Raw genomic sequence first — 18,820 nt, 5'->3', positions numbered from 1 at the left:
CTGAACATAAATAAAATGTGCAAAAGGGTATTGAACAAAATGGGCTCTGCACGTGCACTGTGCGAACACTCTGGAGCTCATCCTTAATCCTATGTAATGTATCCCTCTCAGGGCTTTCAGCATGTAGGGGGTTAAATGATTAATCCAGTGTAATGCATCCTTCAGGGCTTTCAGCATGTAAGGGGTTAAATTATTGCAGGATTAATCATTTAACCCCTTACTGTAAGGGATTAAATGATTAATCTTGCAATCATTTAACCCCTTACATGCTGAAAGCCCTGAAGGATGCATTACACTGGATTAATCATTTAACCCCTTACATGCTGAAAGCCCTGAGTATAGATCATGAAGCTCTGTTATTGATCAAATTATTGCAGGCCGCAGCAGGAGGGGGCTTTTGGCAATGGCATCAGGCAGACAGGCATGTTGCACTTCAATTTGTACAAAGTACTACCTTAAAAAAAAAAAATGTTTAACAGCAGAATCTAATGGGACCTGGAGGGGGGTCTTTTTCTAACAGTGTCCCATGGACAGTCTATTAGAAAGTGTCCCCTCTAGGCCCCATTAGAGACTACAACAGAGTCTAATGGGACCCCCTCTGTGTGCCATGACTCTCACCCCTGCCCAACCTCTCACAAAGTAGAAATAAAATTGTAGCGCTACTCTTACCTTAACTGTGGGTGCTGTAGCTGTGGCTGGCTCCCACATCCTCTGTGGCTGGTTCCTGTGGGTGGCTAGCTGGCACCTGTTGGTGTCTGGCCTGGCTCCCTGCTGTGGGTCAGTGGCTGGCTTGCACGGTGCACCCTGCTGTGGGTGGCTGGTCTGGCTCCATGCTGTGGGTCAGTGGCTGGCTTGCACGGTGCTCCCTGCTGTGGGTGGGTGGGTGTCTGGCCTGGCTCCCTGCTGTGGGTCGGTGGGTGGCTGGCACAATGCACCCTGCTGCAGGTGGCTAGCCTGGCTCCCTGCTGTGGCTGACAGAGAGGGGGTGGGCTGACAAAGGAAGGATGGGCTGATAGAGGAGGGGTGGGCTGACAGAGAGGGGGGTGGGCTGACAGAGGAGGAGTGGACTGACAGAGAGGGGGGTGGGCTGACAGAGGAGGTGTGGACTGACAGAGAGGAGTGGGCTGAGAGGGGATGGGGGCTGACAGAGGGGGGTGGGCTGACAGAGGGGAGCTGACAGAGAGGTGGGTGGGTTGACAGAGAGGTGGGTGGGTTGACAGAGGGGGGGTGGGCTGACAGAGGGGGGGTGGGCTGACAGAGGAGGGGTGGGCTGACAGAGGAGGAGTGGGCTGAGAGGGGGTGGGTGCTGACAGAGGGGGGGTGGGCTGACAGAGGAGGAGTGGGCTGAGAGGGGGTGGATGCTGACAGAGGGGGGGGTGGATGCTGACAGAGGGGGGTGGATGCTGACAGAGGGGGGGGTGGATGCTGACAGAGGGGGGGTGGATGCTGACAGAGGGGGGGTGGATGCTGACAGAGGGGGGGGTGGGCGCTGACAGAGGGGGGGGTGGGCGCTGACAGAGGGAGGATGGGTGGGCTGACAGAGGGAGGATGGGTGGGCTGACAGAGGATGGGTGGGCTGACAGAGGGGGGGGTGGGCTGACAGAGGGGGGGTGGGCTGACAGAGGGGGGTGGGCTGACAGAGGATGGGTGGGCTGACAGAGGATGGGTGGGCTGACAAAGGGGGTGTGGGCTGCCTGACATAGAGGAGGTGGTGATGGTGACAGAGACCTCAGAAATACAAAGCGCCCTAGGCCGAGAGGCGGGACTCCAGCAAGTGGTCACGACCAGCCGCATCCACACGTGACCAGCTCCGCCTCCGTCGATGATTTGCAGGGCGCTCGCAACACAAATGCCCTGTGATTGGCCAAACAGGGTCATGTGCGGCCGTACGCTGTGGAATTCTGGGACATGTAGTCATGATGCGAGGCTAGGATCATGACTCATGATGCGAGCCTCACATCATGACTACATGTCCCAGAATTCCACAGCGTGCGGCCGCACATGACCCTGTCCGGCCAATCACAGGGCTTTTGTATGGCTGCCGCCTACTGTATTGAAGTCGACTTCATCAAAGAAAAAAAAAAAAAAAACGGCAGCGAAAGCGACACGGACGCCGGTATTTTGTGCCCTCCCCCAATGTTGCGCCCGGTGCGATACACCAGTGCGTTCCGGTACGGGAAACCCACGTACTGGGCGCACGGAGAGGTGCTGGTACTCTCCAGGGCCATTTTTGGAAGTGGCGGTACTGAGTACCGCCGCGTTCCGGCCCAGTTAAAGCACTGGTTCCAGGGCTGGAATCGCACACACACATACCTCGTGCCAGGAGGGCCACGAGGCGAGGAACCCCGAAAAATAAAAACCGCAGAGGTGATCAAATACCACCAAAAGAAAGCTCTATTTGTGGGAAAAAGGACCTAAATTTTGTTTATGTACAACATCGAATGACCGTGCAATTTCCAGTTAAGGCGTCACAGTGCCGTATTACAAAAAATGGCCTGGTCAGGAAATGGGTAAATCCTTCCAGGGCTGAAGTGGTTAAAACAGTTTATTGATATTTATTTATTTTGCTCTGTATTCCAAAGGCATTTATTTATTTTTTTGGAACATGTGAACAGTAGCAGAGGACTATAAGCTTCTCCTGCTTATGTTTCCCTGCAGACAGGCTGGGAAAGAGCTAGGTCACGTGACTGCTGTATATCGATTTTTTTATTAAAGCAATTACCGTGCCATCACCCACATACAGAAATACAAAGCACAATGTAAATTAAACAGAGTGTGTTTAACCACTTAAGGACCGCCTAACAACGATATACGTCGGCAGAATGGCACCGCTGGGCACAAACACGTACCTGCACGTGATTGTATAAAGCCCAGCGGTGGTGGGTCGCGGGCGCGCGCCCGCGGCACGCTCCCACGACCCGGTCCGAAGCTCCGTGACCTCGGCCGCTGGACTCGCGGACCCGATCGCCGCTACAGTCCCGCGATCGGTCCCAGGAGCTGAAGAACGGGGAGAGCCGCGTGTAAACACGGCTTCCCCGTTCTTCACTGTGGCACTGTCATCGATTGTGTGTTCCCTAATATAGGGACACACAATCAATGACGTCAGACCTACAGCCACACCCCCCTACAGTTGTAAACACACTTCAGGGAACACATAACCCCGTCAGCGCCCCCTTGTGGTTAACTCCCAAACTGCAACTGTCATTTTCACAATAAACAATGCATTTTAAATGCATTTTTTGCTGTGAAAATGACAATGGTCCCAAAAATGTGTCAAAATTGTCCGAAGTGTCTGCCATTATGTCGCAGTCACGAAAAAAATCGCTGATCGCCGCCATTAGTAGTAAAAAAAAAAATTAATAAAAATGCAATAAAACTATCCCCTATTTTGTAAACGCTATAAATTTTGCGCAAACCAATCGATAAACGCTTATTGCGTTTTTTTTTACCAAAAATAGGTAGAAGAATACGTATCGGCCTAAACTGAGGAAAAAAAACATTTTTATATATGTTTTTGGGGGATATTTATTATAGCAAAAAGTAAAAAATATTGCATTTTTTTTCAAAATTGTCGCTCTATTTTTGTTTATAGCGCAAAAAATAAAAACCGCATACGTTATAAAATACCACCAAAAGAAAGCTCTATTTGTGGGAAAAAAAGGACGCCAATTTTGTTTGGGAGCCACGTCGCACGACCGGGCAATTGTCAGTTAAAGCGACGCAGTGTCGAATCGCAAAAAGGGGCCTGGTCTCTTACCTGCATTTTGGTCCGGGTCTTAAGTGGTTAATATCACTTTAAATTATGCAGTATCTTTTGTTTCTTATAGCTGAGAGATCACCCTATAGGGATTACCTTGGCCAAAAAAAGGTTGAGAACCTCCGGTTTGGATAATATACTAACTGTTCTTACCTTAAAAATGTAGGTCTTTCCTTCGCAGTTCATGCGAGTGATGGCAGCATCTATTGGACCTTCTATGCCCCACACATCTTTGATTCGCTTTGGGTAGCCATCAAGTGCTTTCTTATCATCAAGTTCATAAAAGTATTCACCTGAAGAAGATAATGAAGAATTAAAGATGTATTTCAGCGCACACTCATCTACAGTATTTGTTTCTATGGGGTTGATTTACTAAAACTGGAGAGGGCAAAATCTGGCGCAGCTGTACATAATAACCAATCAGATTCCAGGTTTTAGCCCTTGTTCACACTGAAGGCAGGTTTAAAACCCGCATTTAAGTCTGACTTCGGGGACAATTTGAAAGTCATCTGTGCGGGTTTATGCACAGATGTCCATTGAAATCGCCCCTGAAGTCACCAGAAGTAGTGCAGGAACTACAGTGAGCCAAAAAAGTATTTAGTCAGCCACCAATTGTGCAAGTTCTACCACTTAAAAAGAGAGAGGCCTGTAATTGTCATCATAGGTATACCTCAACTATGAGAGATAAAATGTGGAAACAAGTCCAGACAATCACATTTTCTGATTTGGAAGAATTTATTTGAAAATTATGGTGGAAAATAAGTATTTGGTCCTCTACAAACAAGCAAGATTTTTGGCTCTCACAGACCTGTATCTTCTTCTTTAAGAGGCTCCTCTGTCCTCCACTCATTACCTGTATTAATGGCACCTGTTTGAACTTGTACCAAAGAGCTGTCGAAGGACACCAGAAATAAAATTGTAGACCTGCAGCAGACTGGGAAGACTGAATCTGCAATAGGCAGCTTGGTGTGAATAAATCAACTGTGGGATCAATAATTAGAAAATGGAAGACATACAAGACCACTGATAATCTCCCTCGATCTGGGGCTCCACGCAAGATCTCACCCCGTGGGGTCAAAATGATCACAAGAACGGTGAGCAAAAATCCCAGAACCACACGGGGGGACCTAGTGAATGACCTGCAGAGAGCTGGGACCAACGTAACAAAGGCTACCATCAGTAACACACTACGCCGCCAGGGACTCAGATCCTGCAGACGTGTTCCCCTGCTTAAGCCAGTACATGTCTGGCCCATCTGAGGTTTGCTAGAGAGCATTTGGATGATCCAGAAGAGGATTGGGAGAATGTCATATGGTCAGCTGAAACCAAAGTAGAAATGTTTGGTAGAAAAACAACTCGTCGTGTTTGGAGGAGAGAGAATGCTGAGTTGCAACCAAAGAACACCATACCTACTGTGAAGCATGGGGGTGGTAACATCATGCTTTGGGGCTGTTTCTCTGCAAAGGAAACAGGACGGTTGATCCGTGTACATGAAAGAATGAATGGGGCCATGTATCGTGAGATTTTGAGTGAAAAAACCTCCTCCCATCAGCAAGGGCACTGAAGACGAAACGTGGCTGGGTCTTTCAGCATGACAATGATCCCAAACACACCGGCCGGGCAATGAAGGAGTGGCTTCGTAAGAAGCATTTCAAGGTCCTGGCGCGGCTAGCCAGTCTCCAGATCTCAACCCCATAGAAAACCTTTGAAGGGAGTTGAAAGTCTGTGTTGCCCAGCGACAGCCCCAAAACATCACTGCTCTAGAGGAGATCTGCATGGAGGAATGGGCCAACATACCAGCAACAGTGTGTGACAACCTTGTGAAGACTTACTTAAAACGTTTGACCTCTGTCATTGCCAACAAAGGATATATAACAAAGTATTGAGATGAACTTTTGATATTGACCAAATACTTAATTTCCACCATAATTTGCAAATAAATTCTTTCCATATCAGACAATGTGATTGTCTGGATTTGTTTCCACATTTTGGGGAAGATCCTCAAAGAAATTATGCCGGCGTATCTCTTGATACGCCGCGTAATTTAAAATTTGTTGCGTCGTATCTTTGTTTTGGTATCCACAAAACAAGATACGACGGCATCTGTGTTAGATCCGACAGGCGTACGTCTTCGCACGCCGTCGGATATTAGATGCAATTTTTCGGCTTCCGCTAGGTGGCGTTCCCGTCATAATCCGCGTCGAGTATGCAAATTAGCTATTTTCGACGATCCACGAACGTACGACCGGCCGTCGCATTTTTTTACGTCGTTTCCGTTCGGCTTTTTCCGGCGTATAGTTAAAGCTGCTATATGGTGGCGCACTCAATGTTAAGTATGGCCGTCGTTCCCGCGTCTAATTTTGAAAATTTTACGTTGTTTGCGTAAGTTGTCCGTGAATGGGGCTGGACGCCATTTACGTTCACGTTGAAAACAATGACGTCCTTGCAACGTCATTTGGAGCAATGCACCCTGGGAGTTTTTACGGACGGCGCGGGGACGCACTTCATTTAAATGAAACACGCCACCTACCCGCCCAATTTGAATTCCGCCGCGAGAGATACACTACGCCGCCGTAACTTACGGCGCAAATTCGTTGAGGATTCAAACCAACTCAAAGTAAGTTACAGTGACGTAGCTTATTTGACATCTGCGCCGGGCACAGTGTATGTATGTGGATCTGCCCCTTTGTCTCTATAGTTGAGGTATACCTATGATGACAATTACAGGCCTCTCTCATCTTTTTAAGTGGGAGAACATGCACAATTGGTGGCTTACTAAATACTTTTTTTACCCCACTGTACTTTTGGAAATCGGTGCGGAGCTCCAAAGTTGGCGTTGCACTGATTGGGACAGTGCCCTTACCCGCAATAGGCCGCAATTTGGCATGCGATTTGACATGTCAAATTGCTCCGATGTGAACGGGGGCTTATTGTCAAAGCTTTATTGAACCAGGTGAAGTTAGAAGCTGATTTACTATTTACTGTGGCCTTCCTGCTTTATCTTTTATTCTGCGTCTCCTCTGTGGAAATATGCAATGCAATTATCAGTAATCTTTTTCTATGTCAAGATAAGTGCAGTACTTCTCCACCACTGTGACCTCATACAGAATGTCTGTGAGGCACCCATCTACTCCAACCATCTTATGTGAAGCTTCAAGAAATGGAGAAACTAATAGGTAGCAGACATACAGTAGAGACTTTTTACCAGATGCTCTCCAAGTAATGATGCTCATCCTACTTCTCTCCCTCCTTTCCCTCCAAAGGCACAACATTTTTTTTTATCTTCATACCTCGGAAAGCATAAATAGAGCCATTTTTTAAGTTTGTAAAGGCATCAAATGGTTTGCCACTGCACAGCTCCTCAGGGATGTCATCAGTTACAGGATCCACCGTCGTTGTCCCTTTTGTTGGCCTCTCGGTCACGGTTTCCGCTTCCCCAGGTTTATCTACTGGCGTTGTTTCTTGGGTCAGGGGATTTGGGTCTGTGGTGTCATTAAAATTGTCAAATTCATCTTCAGGGAAGGTAAACACATCTCCTCGGGTCTCTGTTGTAAAGAAGTATAAACCATATTGTGAGATTAAAGCTGAATACACCCTATAGAATTTTCTTTCGATTTTTTTTTCCCCTTTAGATTTACCAAAACCATATAATGTGAGTGTGATAGAGTCACGTTGGGCGGGGGTCCGTGGAACCCAGAATCCCTTGGGGTGGTTAGGAAGACCTTGTTTCAGTTTCCCATGTACCTCCTATGTCTAAGTCACCCTGTGTCTCTAATAGGGGCACAGGGTGACTGAGAAATCCAGTCTGATCTGTACTAATTGGACTCACTGTACAGCCACACTGAAATGTTGTGTGTGTGTGTGTATATATATATATATATATATATATATATATATATATATATATATATATATATTGTATATTGTCTCATTTTGTTGTGTACTCTTTGCTGGGTCGTTTGGGATGTGGCTGTATTCCAATGTTCTATTGTGTCTGTCGTCTTTGGATATTATGGGATGTGTATGTAGATTAGCTGTGAGATTGGTGGGGGTGAATTCCTCCAACAGCTCTCACCGCTGATTGGACAATCTACCCCGCCCGGAATGCAAAGGTGGGGGGGATTGTTCAGAGTATTACCTGTGTACCTGTGTTTTCAATAAACAGTCCATGTTCAGCAACCAAGCGAGTATCGTCTTGTTTTGTGTTTGTTAGTGGTTGAAATATCTGATATCTATATTCAGACTGGGAGGAAGTGGTATATGACAAAAGCACTCAAGTGGAGTGTGGGATGCTTTGTTACAATGAGGTCAAACCAAAAAAATTGCATTTAATCATGCAGGCCCTTGCACTACATAGTTGAAAGTAAATCTAAAGGAAATCGAACAACAAGAGTTATATAGTGTGTATCCAGCTTAAGAATCAGCATAAAACTATCATTTACCACAAATACGGCCATGCAAGAAAGGGAATTCAGACTGCCAAATATAATGAGATTACTTTTCTGTTTTATATTTTTTATTACATCATATGAAATAAATGCTAAAAAAAGTGTAACTTCACTCTCCCAATCAACAGTGATTCTTTTTAATCCTCAATCTGCTAGCATTAGTAAATAGTAGAGCTGTACGATTAATCGTTAAAGAATCGAGATTGTGATTCAACCCCCCTTGCGATCTTAAAACAGCATTTCCTCGATTCAGTGCAGAGAGTCCTCTGCTCAAGCCGACAGCCAAAATAAAAATAAAATAAACAGGCAGCCTGCCAAGTTTATCACAACATCACAGGCGAGATAAAGAGAAACATTGTAACATTTAGCACTTTTAGATCAAAGGACTGAACTTCAGTCTGTAAATGAGGTCAATTTAACCACTTAAAGACTTATGCCCCATACACACGATCGGAAATTCCAACAGAAAAAGTTCGATGTGAGCTTTTGCACGGAAATTCCGACCGTGTGTATGCTCCATCGGACTTTTGCTATCGAAATTTCCGCCAACAAAAGATTGAGAGCTGGTTCTTAAATTTTCAGACGGAAAAAATTCCTATTGGAAAATCCGATCGTCTGTAGTAATTCCGACATGCAAAATTCCGACGCATGTTCGGAAACAATTCAACGAATGCTCGGAAGCATTGAACTTAATTTTCTCGGCTCGTCGTAGTGTTTTACGTCACCGCGTTCTTGTTGGTCGAAAGTTCAGAGAACTTTTGTGTAACCGTGTGTATGCAAGCCAAGCTTGAGTGGAATTCCGTCGTAAAAACCATCCAAGGTTTTTACGACGGAAAATCCGATCGTGTGTATGTGGCATAAGGCTTTTTCTGACACTTGTTGCTTACAACTTAAAATCAGTATTTTTTGCTTCAAAATTATTTAGAACCCTGTGACATGTCCCAGAAGATTGCAGGGAGGGAGGGGGGAGAGGTGAACTCCGCCACGGGAGGAAGTGGGAGCTGGGTGCCTGTCAAAACTGGGCACCTGCTCCCCCCCCAAAAAAATGGCATGCCAAAAGTGGCATGTCAGGGAGTCACCAGTACTTAAAGGGGTTGTAAAGGTTTGTTTTTTTATTTTTTCTAAATAGGTTCCTTTAAGCTAGTGCATTGTTGGTTCACTTACCTTTTCCTTGATTTCACTTCTAAATGTTTTTTTTCTTTGTCTGAATTTCTCACTTCCTGTTCCTCCTCAGTAAGCTTGCCCCCATCATCCGAGCTGTTCTGGCTGGGGGTTAGTCAGCCAGAACAGCTTACTGAGGAGGAACAGGAAGTGAGACATTCAGACAAAGAAAAAAAAAAACAATTAGAAGGGAAATCTAAGGAAAAGGTAAGTGAACCAACAATGCACTAGCTTAAAGAACAAACCTTTACAACCCCTTTAAAGAGGAAGTTCCATTTTTGGGTGGAACTCCGCTTTAAATAGGTGCAAATTCTCACAGAAAATCTCCAAAATCTAATCAAAAAATTTCCAGAACAGTGACGGATTTATAGCTGCAAAGGAGGGAATTGTGATTGTGTTTCCTTTTTTACTGTACATAGGTATTTTATCATCTCTATTCTGGAGACCTTTCTAACAGTATACTAAAAGAAAACGGCAATGCATCCGAACATATTCACTTACCTTTTTTCACGCAAACCACATTGAAGTCACTGCAGCAACTTCCGTAGTAAATACATAAGTCATCACATTGGCATTTTATTTTGGCATTGAATCCCTCCAAACATCGTCCCACACAGGACTCTGAAAAAGCAATGGACATATATGGAGAAAAACATCTAGACAGGAGAAGAGGTAGCTATAAAAATATCTTTCAAATACAGTTTTTTTTTTCTAAGATCTTTATTTAAAGTTCACTGAATTCAGCCCTGCGACACATAACAGGAAGAAAAAAATTATATATAATAGCATCATGGGATAATGGTCAACTAGGCCGCCGGTGGCGGCCGTGGATAGATGTGGCGGCGTCTAGGTGCCTCTAATGGACGGGTCGCCACTGCTATGTGCTGTCGGTATTCAGTAATAAAAGTCAAATTCTAAGGCGTTTTATGTAGTTTACATGCAGGAAGATAATCCTTATAACAGATACACTACAGAGAAGAGTAACAGTAAGGAGTATTAGGGAATAAAGGGGAGAAGTACAATAGGAAGTATAGCTGGAGGAGAAAGAGAAGGGTGGGACAGGAGAGGGAAGGAAAAGGGTTTAAATTAATAGAATGTTCTCCCTCTTGGATAATGCCATTGACAAGGTTAAAGAAGCCAGATACTTGCCAAAATAACAAGTCATGGCTGAGAGGCAAAGGGTCTGGTCTCTATAAAAGAAATAGGGGGTCCAAGTATTTGTCCTCCCTTTCCTTCAAAATCATTGTTAGGCTTTCCAAATAAAGATGTCCTAAAGTAAATCTATGGTCACAACACACACTTTCCTGTTATAACATTGCATTGTAAAAGCAGTACAAACAATAGTTATTTTGACAATCCAATAAAAGTTTACTGGAAAAATCTCCTTTTATTTTGTGAGTGCAGCCGATCTGCTGACCATCTCATTCCACCACTTCCTGGATTCTTAGCATGCTTTGCAGCTTCTCCTCTGCTGTTTACTTTTAATATATAAGGACTACATATCCCATGGTACATCGCTGCCTGCAAGCAGTGATTCCTGTGTGGATACTGCCTCCTGAAACCCCTCCTCTCAGCACCTCTGTAATTAAGAAGGCAGGCTCTGTGAAATGTGTGACAGAAGCAGTGCCTATTCACAGGGCATACTGAATACGCATCACAAAATTGTAAATCAAAACTTTTTTTTCTAAGTTTTAGATAGAGTGGAGCTGTATTAGAACACCTGTCAGTTTTTATTGCTGTCTGTGCCCCCTTTAGGGAGATCCACCACCTCTATTTGTCCTGTTTACAATTATGATTGTGAAAGTAAAAGAAAATGTAACATTTTTAGTTGTCCCCAGTGTAGCACCCTCTACCATAGGTAGGTGCTAGAGGGAGGATTTTTGTATGTTAGCTGCCAGAGCAGGTAAATTTAGGCAGGCCTATGCTTCAGGCTAGGCCTGCTTGTTTTGATCTGGGGCAGGGTGTGGTTGGTGTAGCAATGGATTTGACCACTGGTGCTTCACTTCTTGGGCACCTCCCTTGCTTCCAGGGAGGAGAGAGAGGGGCAGGGCTGAGGACTGGAGTGACAGGGAGATCATGTGAGGAGGGGAGTCGTCGGCTGGGAGACGTGGAGAATGGAGTGCTAGATAGCAGCAGAAGGGCCATCCCCATCTGGGGGGTGCACGCCTCGGCAGAGGAACCCGGAGAACTGGGAGGGAGCCTCATCCTTACATGGTCATGGAGGAGGTGTCCTGGAACAGAGGGGCTGGAGAAGCTTTTGGAACGCATGTCCAGTTAAGTTCTCCATCATGGACTCAGGGCGGGAGAAGATCGGGGAGTGTGAGGCCCCGTACACACGTCCGAGGAACTCGACGGGCAAAACTCATCGTTTTGCTCGTCAAGTTCTGTGTGAAGCCGCCGAGGATCTCGGCGAGCCAACTTTCCTCATTGAACAATGAGGAAATAGAGAACTCGTCGGCTTCCTCGGCCGAAAGTGTACACACGGCCGGGTTTCTCGGCAGAATTCAGCTCCGATCGAGTTTCTGGCTGAATTCTGCCGAGAAACTCGGTCGTGTGTACGGGGCCTGACACAGTGACACAGCCACAGGAGAGACTGTGGGGTTTTGTGTGAAATCGGTGCGGCCTGCGGGCTCAGGATGTGCAAGTTGGGCTAGCTGGGATCAGTAGTCCACCAACTAAAACAAGCTGCTAAACAACCAGACCGTAGGGGAGGGGTACTGCAGACCACTGGTCTGTTAACAAGTCAGCAAATACAGCCAGCATCTGGGATTATTCAGAGTGATCTCTTTTCTAAAGTGAAGATGATGGGACAGGAAGACTAATAGTTTACAGTGGAAGTTTTGTGCAGGAGGAGAGAAGATCTGGGAGCAATAGTCTGCAGGAGTTGATGCAGAGGAGGAGCAATAGTCTGCAATAGTCTGCATGAGTTGATAGGAGTAGGCTAGATATGGCTGAAATATGAAATATGACTGGCTAGATATGACTGAAATACAATGTGGGGATTAACCGCTTACCGACCGCCGCACGCAGATATACATCTGCAGCATGGCACGTCTGCAGCACGTCCCCTTTAAGAAGCGGCATTGTGGACGTGTGCCGCAAGCTCTGTGACTCCTATCGCGGGTCCCACAGGCTCGATGTCCGTGGACAATACCCGCAATCGTGTCACGGTGAGGAAGAACGGGGAAATGCTGATGTAAACAAGCATTTCCCCAGTCTTCCTAGTGACAGGACAGTGATCACCGCTTCCTGTAATTGGAAGCAGTGATCACTGTCCTGTCATACATAGGGCTGAGCTTCGAGTTCGAGTCTATGGGAGAAGTATATGCAAGTTATATGCAAGTTATTGTCATAAAAAGTGTTTGGGGACCTGGGTCCTCCCCCAGGGGACATGTATCAATGCAAAAATAAGTTTTAAAAACTGCCTTTTTTCGGGAGCAGTGATTTTAATAATGCTTAAAGTGAAACAATAAAAGTGAAATATTCCTTTAAATTTCGTACCATGGGGGGGTGTATAGTATGCCTGTGAAGTAGCGCTTGTTTCCCATACTTACAACTGTCCCTGCACAAAGTGTAATTTCTGAAGAAAAAAAAGTCATTTAACCACTAGCCGACCGCGCACCACCGTTCTACGTCGGCAGGTCGGCTCGGCTGGGCGAGAGCACGTAGTATAACGTCCTCTCTCTCAGCCGCCACTAGGGGCGCGCGCCCCCGCTCGCCCCCGACTCCCGTGCGTGTGCCCGGCGGGCGCGATCGCCGCCGGGCACACGCGATCGCTCGGTACAGAGCGGGGACCGGGAGCTGTCAGCGGGGGAAATGCTGATCTTCTGTTCATACAATGTATGAACAGAGGATCAGTGTTTCCCCTAGTGAGGCCACTCCCCCCCACAGTAAGAACACACCCAGGCATACTTAACCCCTTCCCCGCCCCCTAGTGTTAACCCCTTCACTGCCAGTGGCATTTTTATAGTAATCCAATGCATTTTTATAGCACTGATCGCTATAAAAATGCCAATGGTCCCAAAAATGTGTCAAAAGTGTCCGAAGTGTCCGCCATAATGTCGCAATACCGAAAAAAAATCACTGATCGCCGCCATTACTAGTAAAAAATATATATTAATAAAAATGACATAAAAATACCCCCTATTTTGTAAACGCTATAACTTTTGCGCAAACCAATCAATAAACACTTATTGCGATTTTTTTTTACGAAAAATATGTAGAAGAATACGTATCGGCCTAAACTGAGAAAATAATTTTTTTTTTATATATTTTTGGGGGATATTTATTACAGCAAAAAGTAAAAAATATAAATTTTTTTCAAAATTGTCGCTCTATTTTTGTTTATAGCGCAAAAAATAAAAAACGCAGAGGTGATCAAATACCACCAAAAGAAAGCTCTATTTGTGGGAAAAAAAGGACGCCAATTTTGTTTGGGAGCCACGTCGCACGACCGCGCAATTGTCTGTTAAAGCGACGCAGTCCCGAATCGCAAAAAGTACTCTGGTCTTTGGGCAGCAATATGGTCCGGGGGGTAAGTGGTTAAAACCACTCGCGGCTATAATGAATTGTCGGCTCCCGGCAATACAGAGAAAATGCATTGAAAGTCATTGATAAAAGAAAAAAAAATGCGTGGGGGTCCCCCCAAATTCAATTACCAGGCCCTTCAGGTCTGGTATGGATATTAAGGGGAACTCCACCCCAAATTTAAAAAAAAATTACGTGGGGTTCCCCCCAAATATCTGTACACTCACTACTTTACATTGTAGCAAAATGTAATTTCTTCAGTGTTGTCACATGAAAAGTGAGGGGTGTACTTACTTTTGTGAGATACTGTATATCCTGTACACATACATATTAGAAATTATTTTGGAAGCATAGTGAAGGTAAACGATTGCTTTAAGAAGGTTTTCTTTTCTCAGAGAATAGACCCCCCCCCCAGCAATAATGAAAGGAAAATCCGGATGGCTGCACACCAAACCGAGATCCAAATACCTTTTATTCGCATAAAACCCATGAAGAATATGAAGAGCACTACATGTACAAGCAAGGAAGGTACTGCTCCTCCCTTGCTTGCACATGTGGTGCTCTTCATGTTCTTCATGGTGTTATGCGAATAAAGGCATTTGAATCTCAGTTTGGTGTGCAGCCATCCGGATTTTCCTTCATTATTGCTTTAGCTGCGGCTGGGCGGGCATCCTGCAGCGAGGAGATCATGCCGTTGGAGCCAGCTCACCTGTGAACAGCATGGATCTTTTGTGATTCCCCAGCAACAATAGATCTTCCCCATCAACAAAAGACTCCCCCTCAGCAACAATAGATTTCTCCAGCATCCATCATCAATGGACAGCCAGCAGCAAAAGACCTCCCCAATACAGTAGATCCTCTCCAGTAACAATACATATACCAGCAACAATAGATCCCTCAGCAGCCAGCAACAATGGAGCCCCTTCCCCCCACAACATAGATCCCCCAGCAACAGTAGACCCCTCCCCAAGAAACACTGCATCCCCACAATCACCAGTGACAATAGATCCTCCAGGAGCCACAATCACTAGACCCTAAAGCATGCTCAAATAGCTCTTGCCAGTACATAATTCAGTGCTGACGTTGCCGGAACTGTTCCCACTGAAAAAAGGCCCTGGCTTTAGGGTTAGTGAAGGTTTATTTGCTTTCTTGCGCCATTTCTGTTTGGAGCAGAGGGGAAAACATAACCCAGGGTCCATTGAACCCTACAGAGAGAACAAGTTACAGTCCATGGGTGACTGAACTCAGAGCCCGGAAACAACAGAACACTATGGGCCAGATTCTCAGAAGAGATACGACGGTGTATCTCAGGAAACACCGTCGTATCTCTGTTTTTGGCCCCGGGTATCTATGCGTATGATTCCTATAATCATTTTCGCATAGATACGGCGTAGATCCGACAGGTGTAAGTCACTTACACCGTCGGATCTTAGATGTAATTCAACGCTGGCCGCTAGGTGGCGTTTACGTTCAGTTCTCATTTGACTATGAAAATGAGCCTGATACGCCGATTCCCGAACGAAATCGTTGTTTACGTCGTTTCCGTAAGCGTAAGGTTACCCCTGCTATATGAGGGGTAACCTTACGCCAGTCCGCCGTATGCCATGTTAAGTATGGCGTCGGGTCAGCGTCGTCTTTTTCCGTCGGTTACGTCGTTTTACTAAGTCGTCCGCGAATACGACTTTACGTCAATGACGCTCACGTCGGCGTCATTGACGTTTACCGTCGTGAGCTGGAGCATGCGCACTGGGCTATTTTTCCGCCCGGCGCATGCGCAGTTCGATCGGCGCGGGGACGCGCTTAATTTGAATACAAGCCGCCCCCTTTGAATTACTCGGCCATACGCCGGGCCATTTACACTACGCTGCCGCAAATTACGGAGCAAGTGCTTGGAGAATACGGCACTTGCTCCAGTAAGTTGCGGTGGCGTGGTGTAAATGGCTTACACTACGCCAACGCGCATTCTATGAGAATCTGGCCCTATGTAGCTAAATAGATTGCAGTGAGGATGATGGGAGTTGTACAGATGAATAGATTTCAGTATAGAATATAAGAATTGTATAGATACATACTTTTGAGTAAGGAGAATTGTATGTGCGCTCTCAGTTTATCAAGTCTTTGAACAACAGCTACATCCCCTGTAATCCATACAGCCCTCTTACTGGTTTGTGATCTTTCATATATTCCTACTATAAAGGGTTTGTGTTTTGTCTGTATTCCGAACCCCAGCCTGAATTGGTTTACTGCATTTGCTCATCTTCTATTTAGAATAATCAGAGGAACCACCCACTCACATATTACTGTGATCTTCAATATATGAATAATTTATTATAGGTACTTACTTAGTGCTGCCAATTTTAGCAACACTTTACATATATATTGTATATTCACATCATTCACTATCCTATTACAATCCAAGGTCCCCAACTCACATTCATACATACACATACACATTTAGACAGGAGCCAACTAACTTACAAGCATGTCTTTGTAGTGTAGGAGGAAACCGGAGTACCCGGAGGAAACTCACGCAGGCACAGGGAGAATATGAAAACTCCAGCTAATGCCTCATACACACGGCTGGACTTTCCGAGAAAAAAGTCAGACCGGCTTTTTTTCCTCGGAAAATCCCGGCCGTGTGTAGCCTCCATCTGACTTTTTTTGTCTCGAAGTCCGACGGACCTTAGATATAGAACCTGTTCTCTTTCTTTCCATTGGACTTCCAATGGACTCATGGCGGACTGTCAAAAGTCCGACTGTGTGTACGAGGCATAAGTAGTGCCATGATTGGGGTTTGAACTGACAACCCTATTGCTGCTAGGCGGAAGAGGCTAACCACTTAGCTATTATGTTAAAGAATTCTACCTTATACAGATGAAGTGTTACTTAAAGCAGTGGTTTACCCTAAAAAACAAGTTTCTACCATGAAATCCAGCATACTAGCGTGAGCTACAGTATGCCTTGATTTTTATTTTTTGCGCCGTACTCACAGTTTAATCCATTAGTTAAGTTTCAGACTCCCGGCGGGGAATGGGCTATCCTATGCAGAGGGGAACATGATTGACGGCCGGCTATGGCGCGTCACGCTTCCCGAAAATAGCCGGAGAAGGACTCGGCTCCTCACGGCGCTATACGACGCCTGCGCACAGACTAGGAGCTGACTGCGCAGGCGCCGTGAAGAGCCAAGTCCTATTTCGGCTATTTTCGGGAAGCGTGACGCGCCATAGCCGGCCGTCAATCATGTTCCCCTCTGCATAGGAACGCCTACTCCTCGCGGGGAGTCTGAAACGTAACTACGGGATTAAACTGTGAGTACGGCGCAAAAAAAATTAAATAAAGGCATACTGTAGCTCACGCTAGTATGCTGGATCGCATGGTATTTAGGATGAACCCCCGCTTTAATCTGTGTTAATTAATACTTATTACTTAATGCTGTCTACCTTTCCTTCTCTTTACAAATATATATATATTTTTTATACTAACCCACAAAGATTCTATAAACCCAATAAGTCTATCAATCCCAATGGGTACTTACCTTCAGCAGGTAGGGCTGAATCAATTGCCCCCAGCAGCAGGATTGCTGGGAGCAGCAGTGCTCTCATGTCAGCTGTCTAGTACGCAGGTTTCAGTCTACTGTGTGGCTCGCTGGTCTCTGACCCTTTGGTTTATCCCCTTGTTTGCTTGAAGTTACACCACTGTTTGCGAAGACTGAAAAGATAACAAGATCTTCCCCCAATTCCACAGGCAGGGGTTTACTGGAATCCTGGCCGTTACGAAACACTGTCAGCGAATCTTCTGTAATGAATTGTATTTTTGTTGGCACTTAATACATTGCAGTTTACGCTTTGGCATTTGGTGCCAGGGATAATTAGGCCAACACAGTTTCCAAAGCTGGCCAGACTCTGGGCATGTATTAACCATTCAAAATATCTTTCATTAAAAATCAGATGCATTGCTTATTTAACTGTATATGTTTATGTCTATGGAGGAAAACAAAAAAGTCAGCATCCCATATATATCACCCTCCTAGTTAGGTTGCTAACAGTTGAGATTAAAGGAGTTGTAAAGGAAATTTTTTTTTGCCTAAACTTAATGGGGCAGATCCACAAAAGAATTACGCCGGCGTATATATTGATACGCCGGCGTAATTTTAAATTTCCCGCGTCGTATCTTTGTTTTGTATCCACAAAACAAGATACGACGACATCTCGGCTAGATCCGTAAGTCTTAGTACGCCGTCGGATCTAAGCTGCAATTTTTCGGCGGCCGCTAGGTGGCGTTTCCGTCGATTTCCGCGTTGAGTTTGCAAATTAGCTAGATACGCGAATCCACAAACGTACGTCCGGCCGGCGCATTTTTGTACGTAGTTTCCATAAGGCTTTTTTCGACGTAAAGTTACCCCTGCTATATGAGGCGTACTCAATGTTAAGTATGGTCGTCGTTCCCGCGTCGAATTTTGAAAATTTTACGTCGTTTGCGTAAGTCGTTCGCGAATAGGGCTTCGCGTAGAATTACGTTCACGTCGAAAGCATTGGCTTGTTGCGGGTTAATTTGGAGCATGCGCACTGGGATACCCCCGCGGACGGCGCCATTAAAAAAAAAAATCATTTACGTCGGGTCAAGACGTATTGACATAAAACACGCCCCCATCTCATCCATTTGAATTGCGCGCCCTTACACCGACAAAGTTACACTACGCCGCCGTAACTTACAGCGCAAATTCTTTCAGGATACAGAAAATACGCTGTAAGTTACGGCGGCGTAGTGTATCAGAGATACGCTACGCCGGACTGAAAGATGCGCTGAGGTAGGTGGATATGGCCCAATGTCTGCAAGGTAGACAGACAGACCAGTGTAATGATTCTGTTAAAAAACGAGTAAATACCTATCAAATTCCTTCATCTAACTCACCTCCGGTGTTCTAGTT

The 18,820-nt window shown here is 45.5% G+C and overlaps 1 protein-coding gene across 1 annotated transcript in view; it reads right to left on the bottom strand.

Annotated features, from left to right (window-relative positions):
* The window catches only part of VTN (vitronectin), a 40,507-nt gene extending 22,944 nt beyond the window's left edge, over positions 1-17,563 (bottom strand). The window contains exons 1-4 of the mRNA XM_040338353.1: positions 17,429-17,563; positions 9,868-9,987; positions 7,048-7,302; positions 3,911-4,050 (exon numbers count right to left, since the gene is read on the bottom strand). Coding sequence (XP_040194287.1) covers positions 3,911-4,050; positions 7,048-7,302; positions 9,868-9,987; positions 17,429-17,495 — 582 coding nt within the window. The 5' untranslated portion in view covers positions 17,496-17,563. The remainder of the gene's footprint in view (positions 1-3,910; positions 4,051-7,047; positions 7,303-9,867; positions 9,988-17,428) is intronic.
* Between the last annotated feature and the right edge of the window lie 1,257 nt (positions 17,564-18,820).

The sequence above is a fragment of the Rana temporaria genome, chromosome 2 (genome assembly GCF_905171775.1).
Source record: "Rana temporaria chromosome 2, aRanTem1.1, whole genome shotgun sequence".
NCBI classification, from domain to species: Eukaryota; Metazoa; Chordata; class Amphibia; order Anura; family Ranidae; genus Rana; species Rana temporaria.
This window is presented reverse-complemented; position numbering and strand designations above follow the sequence as displayed.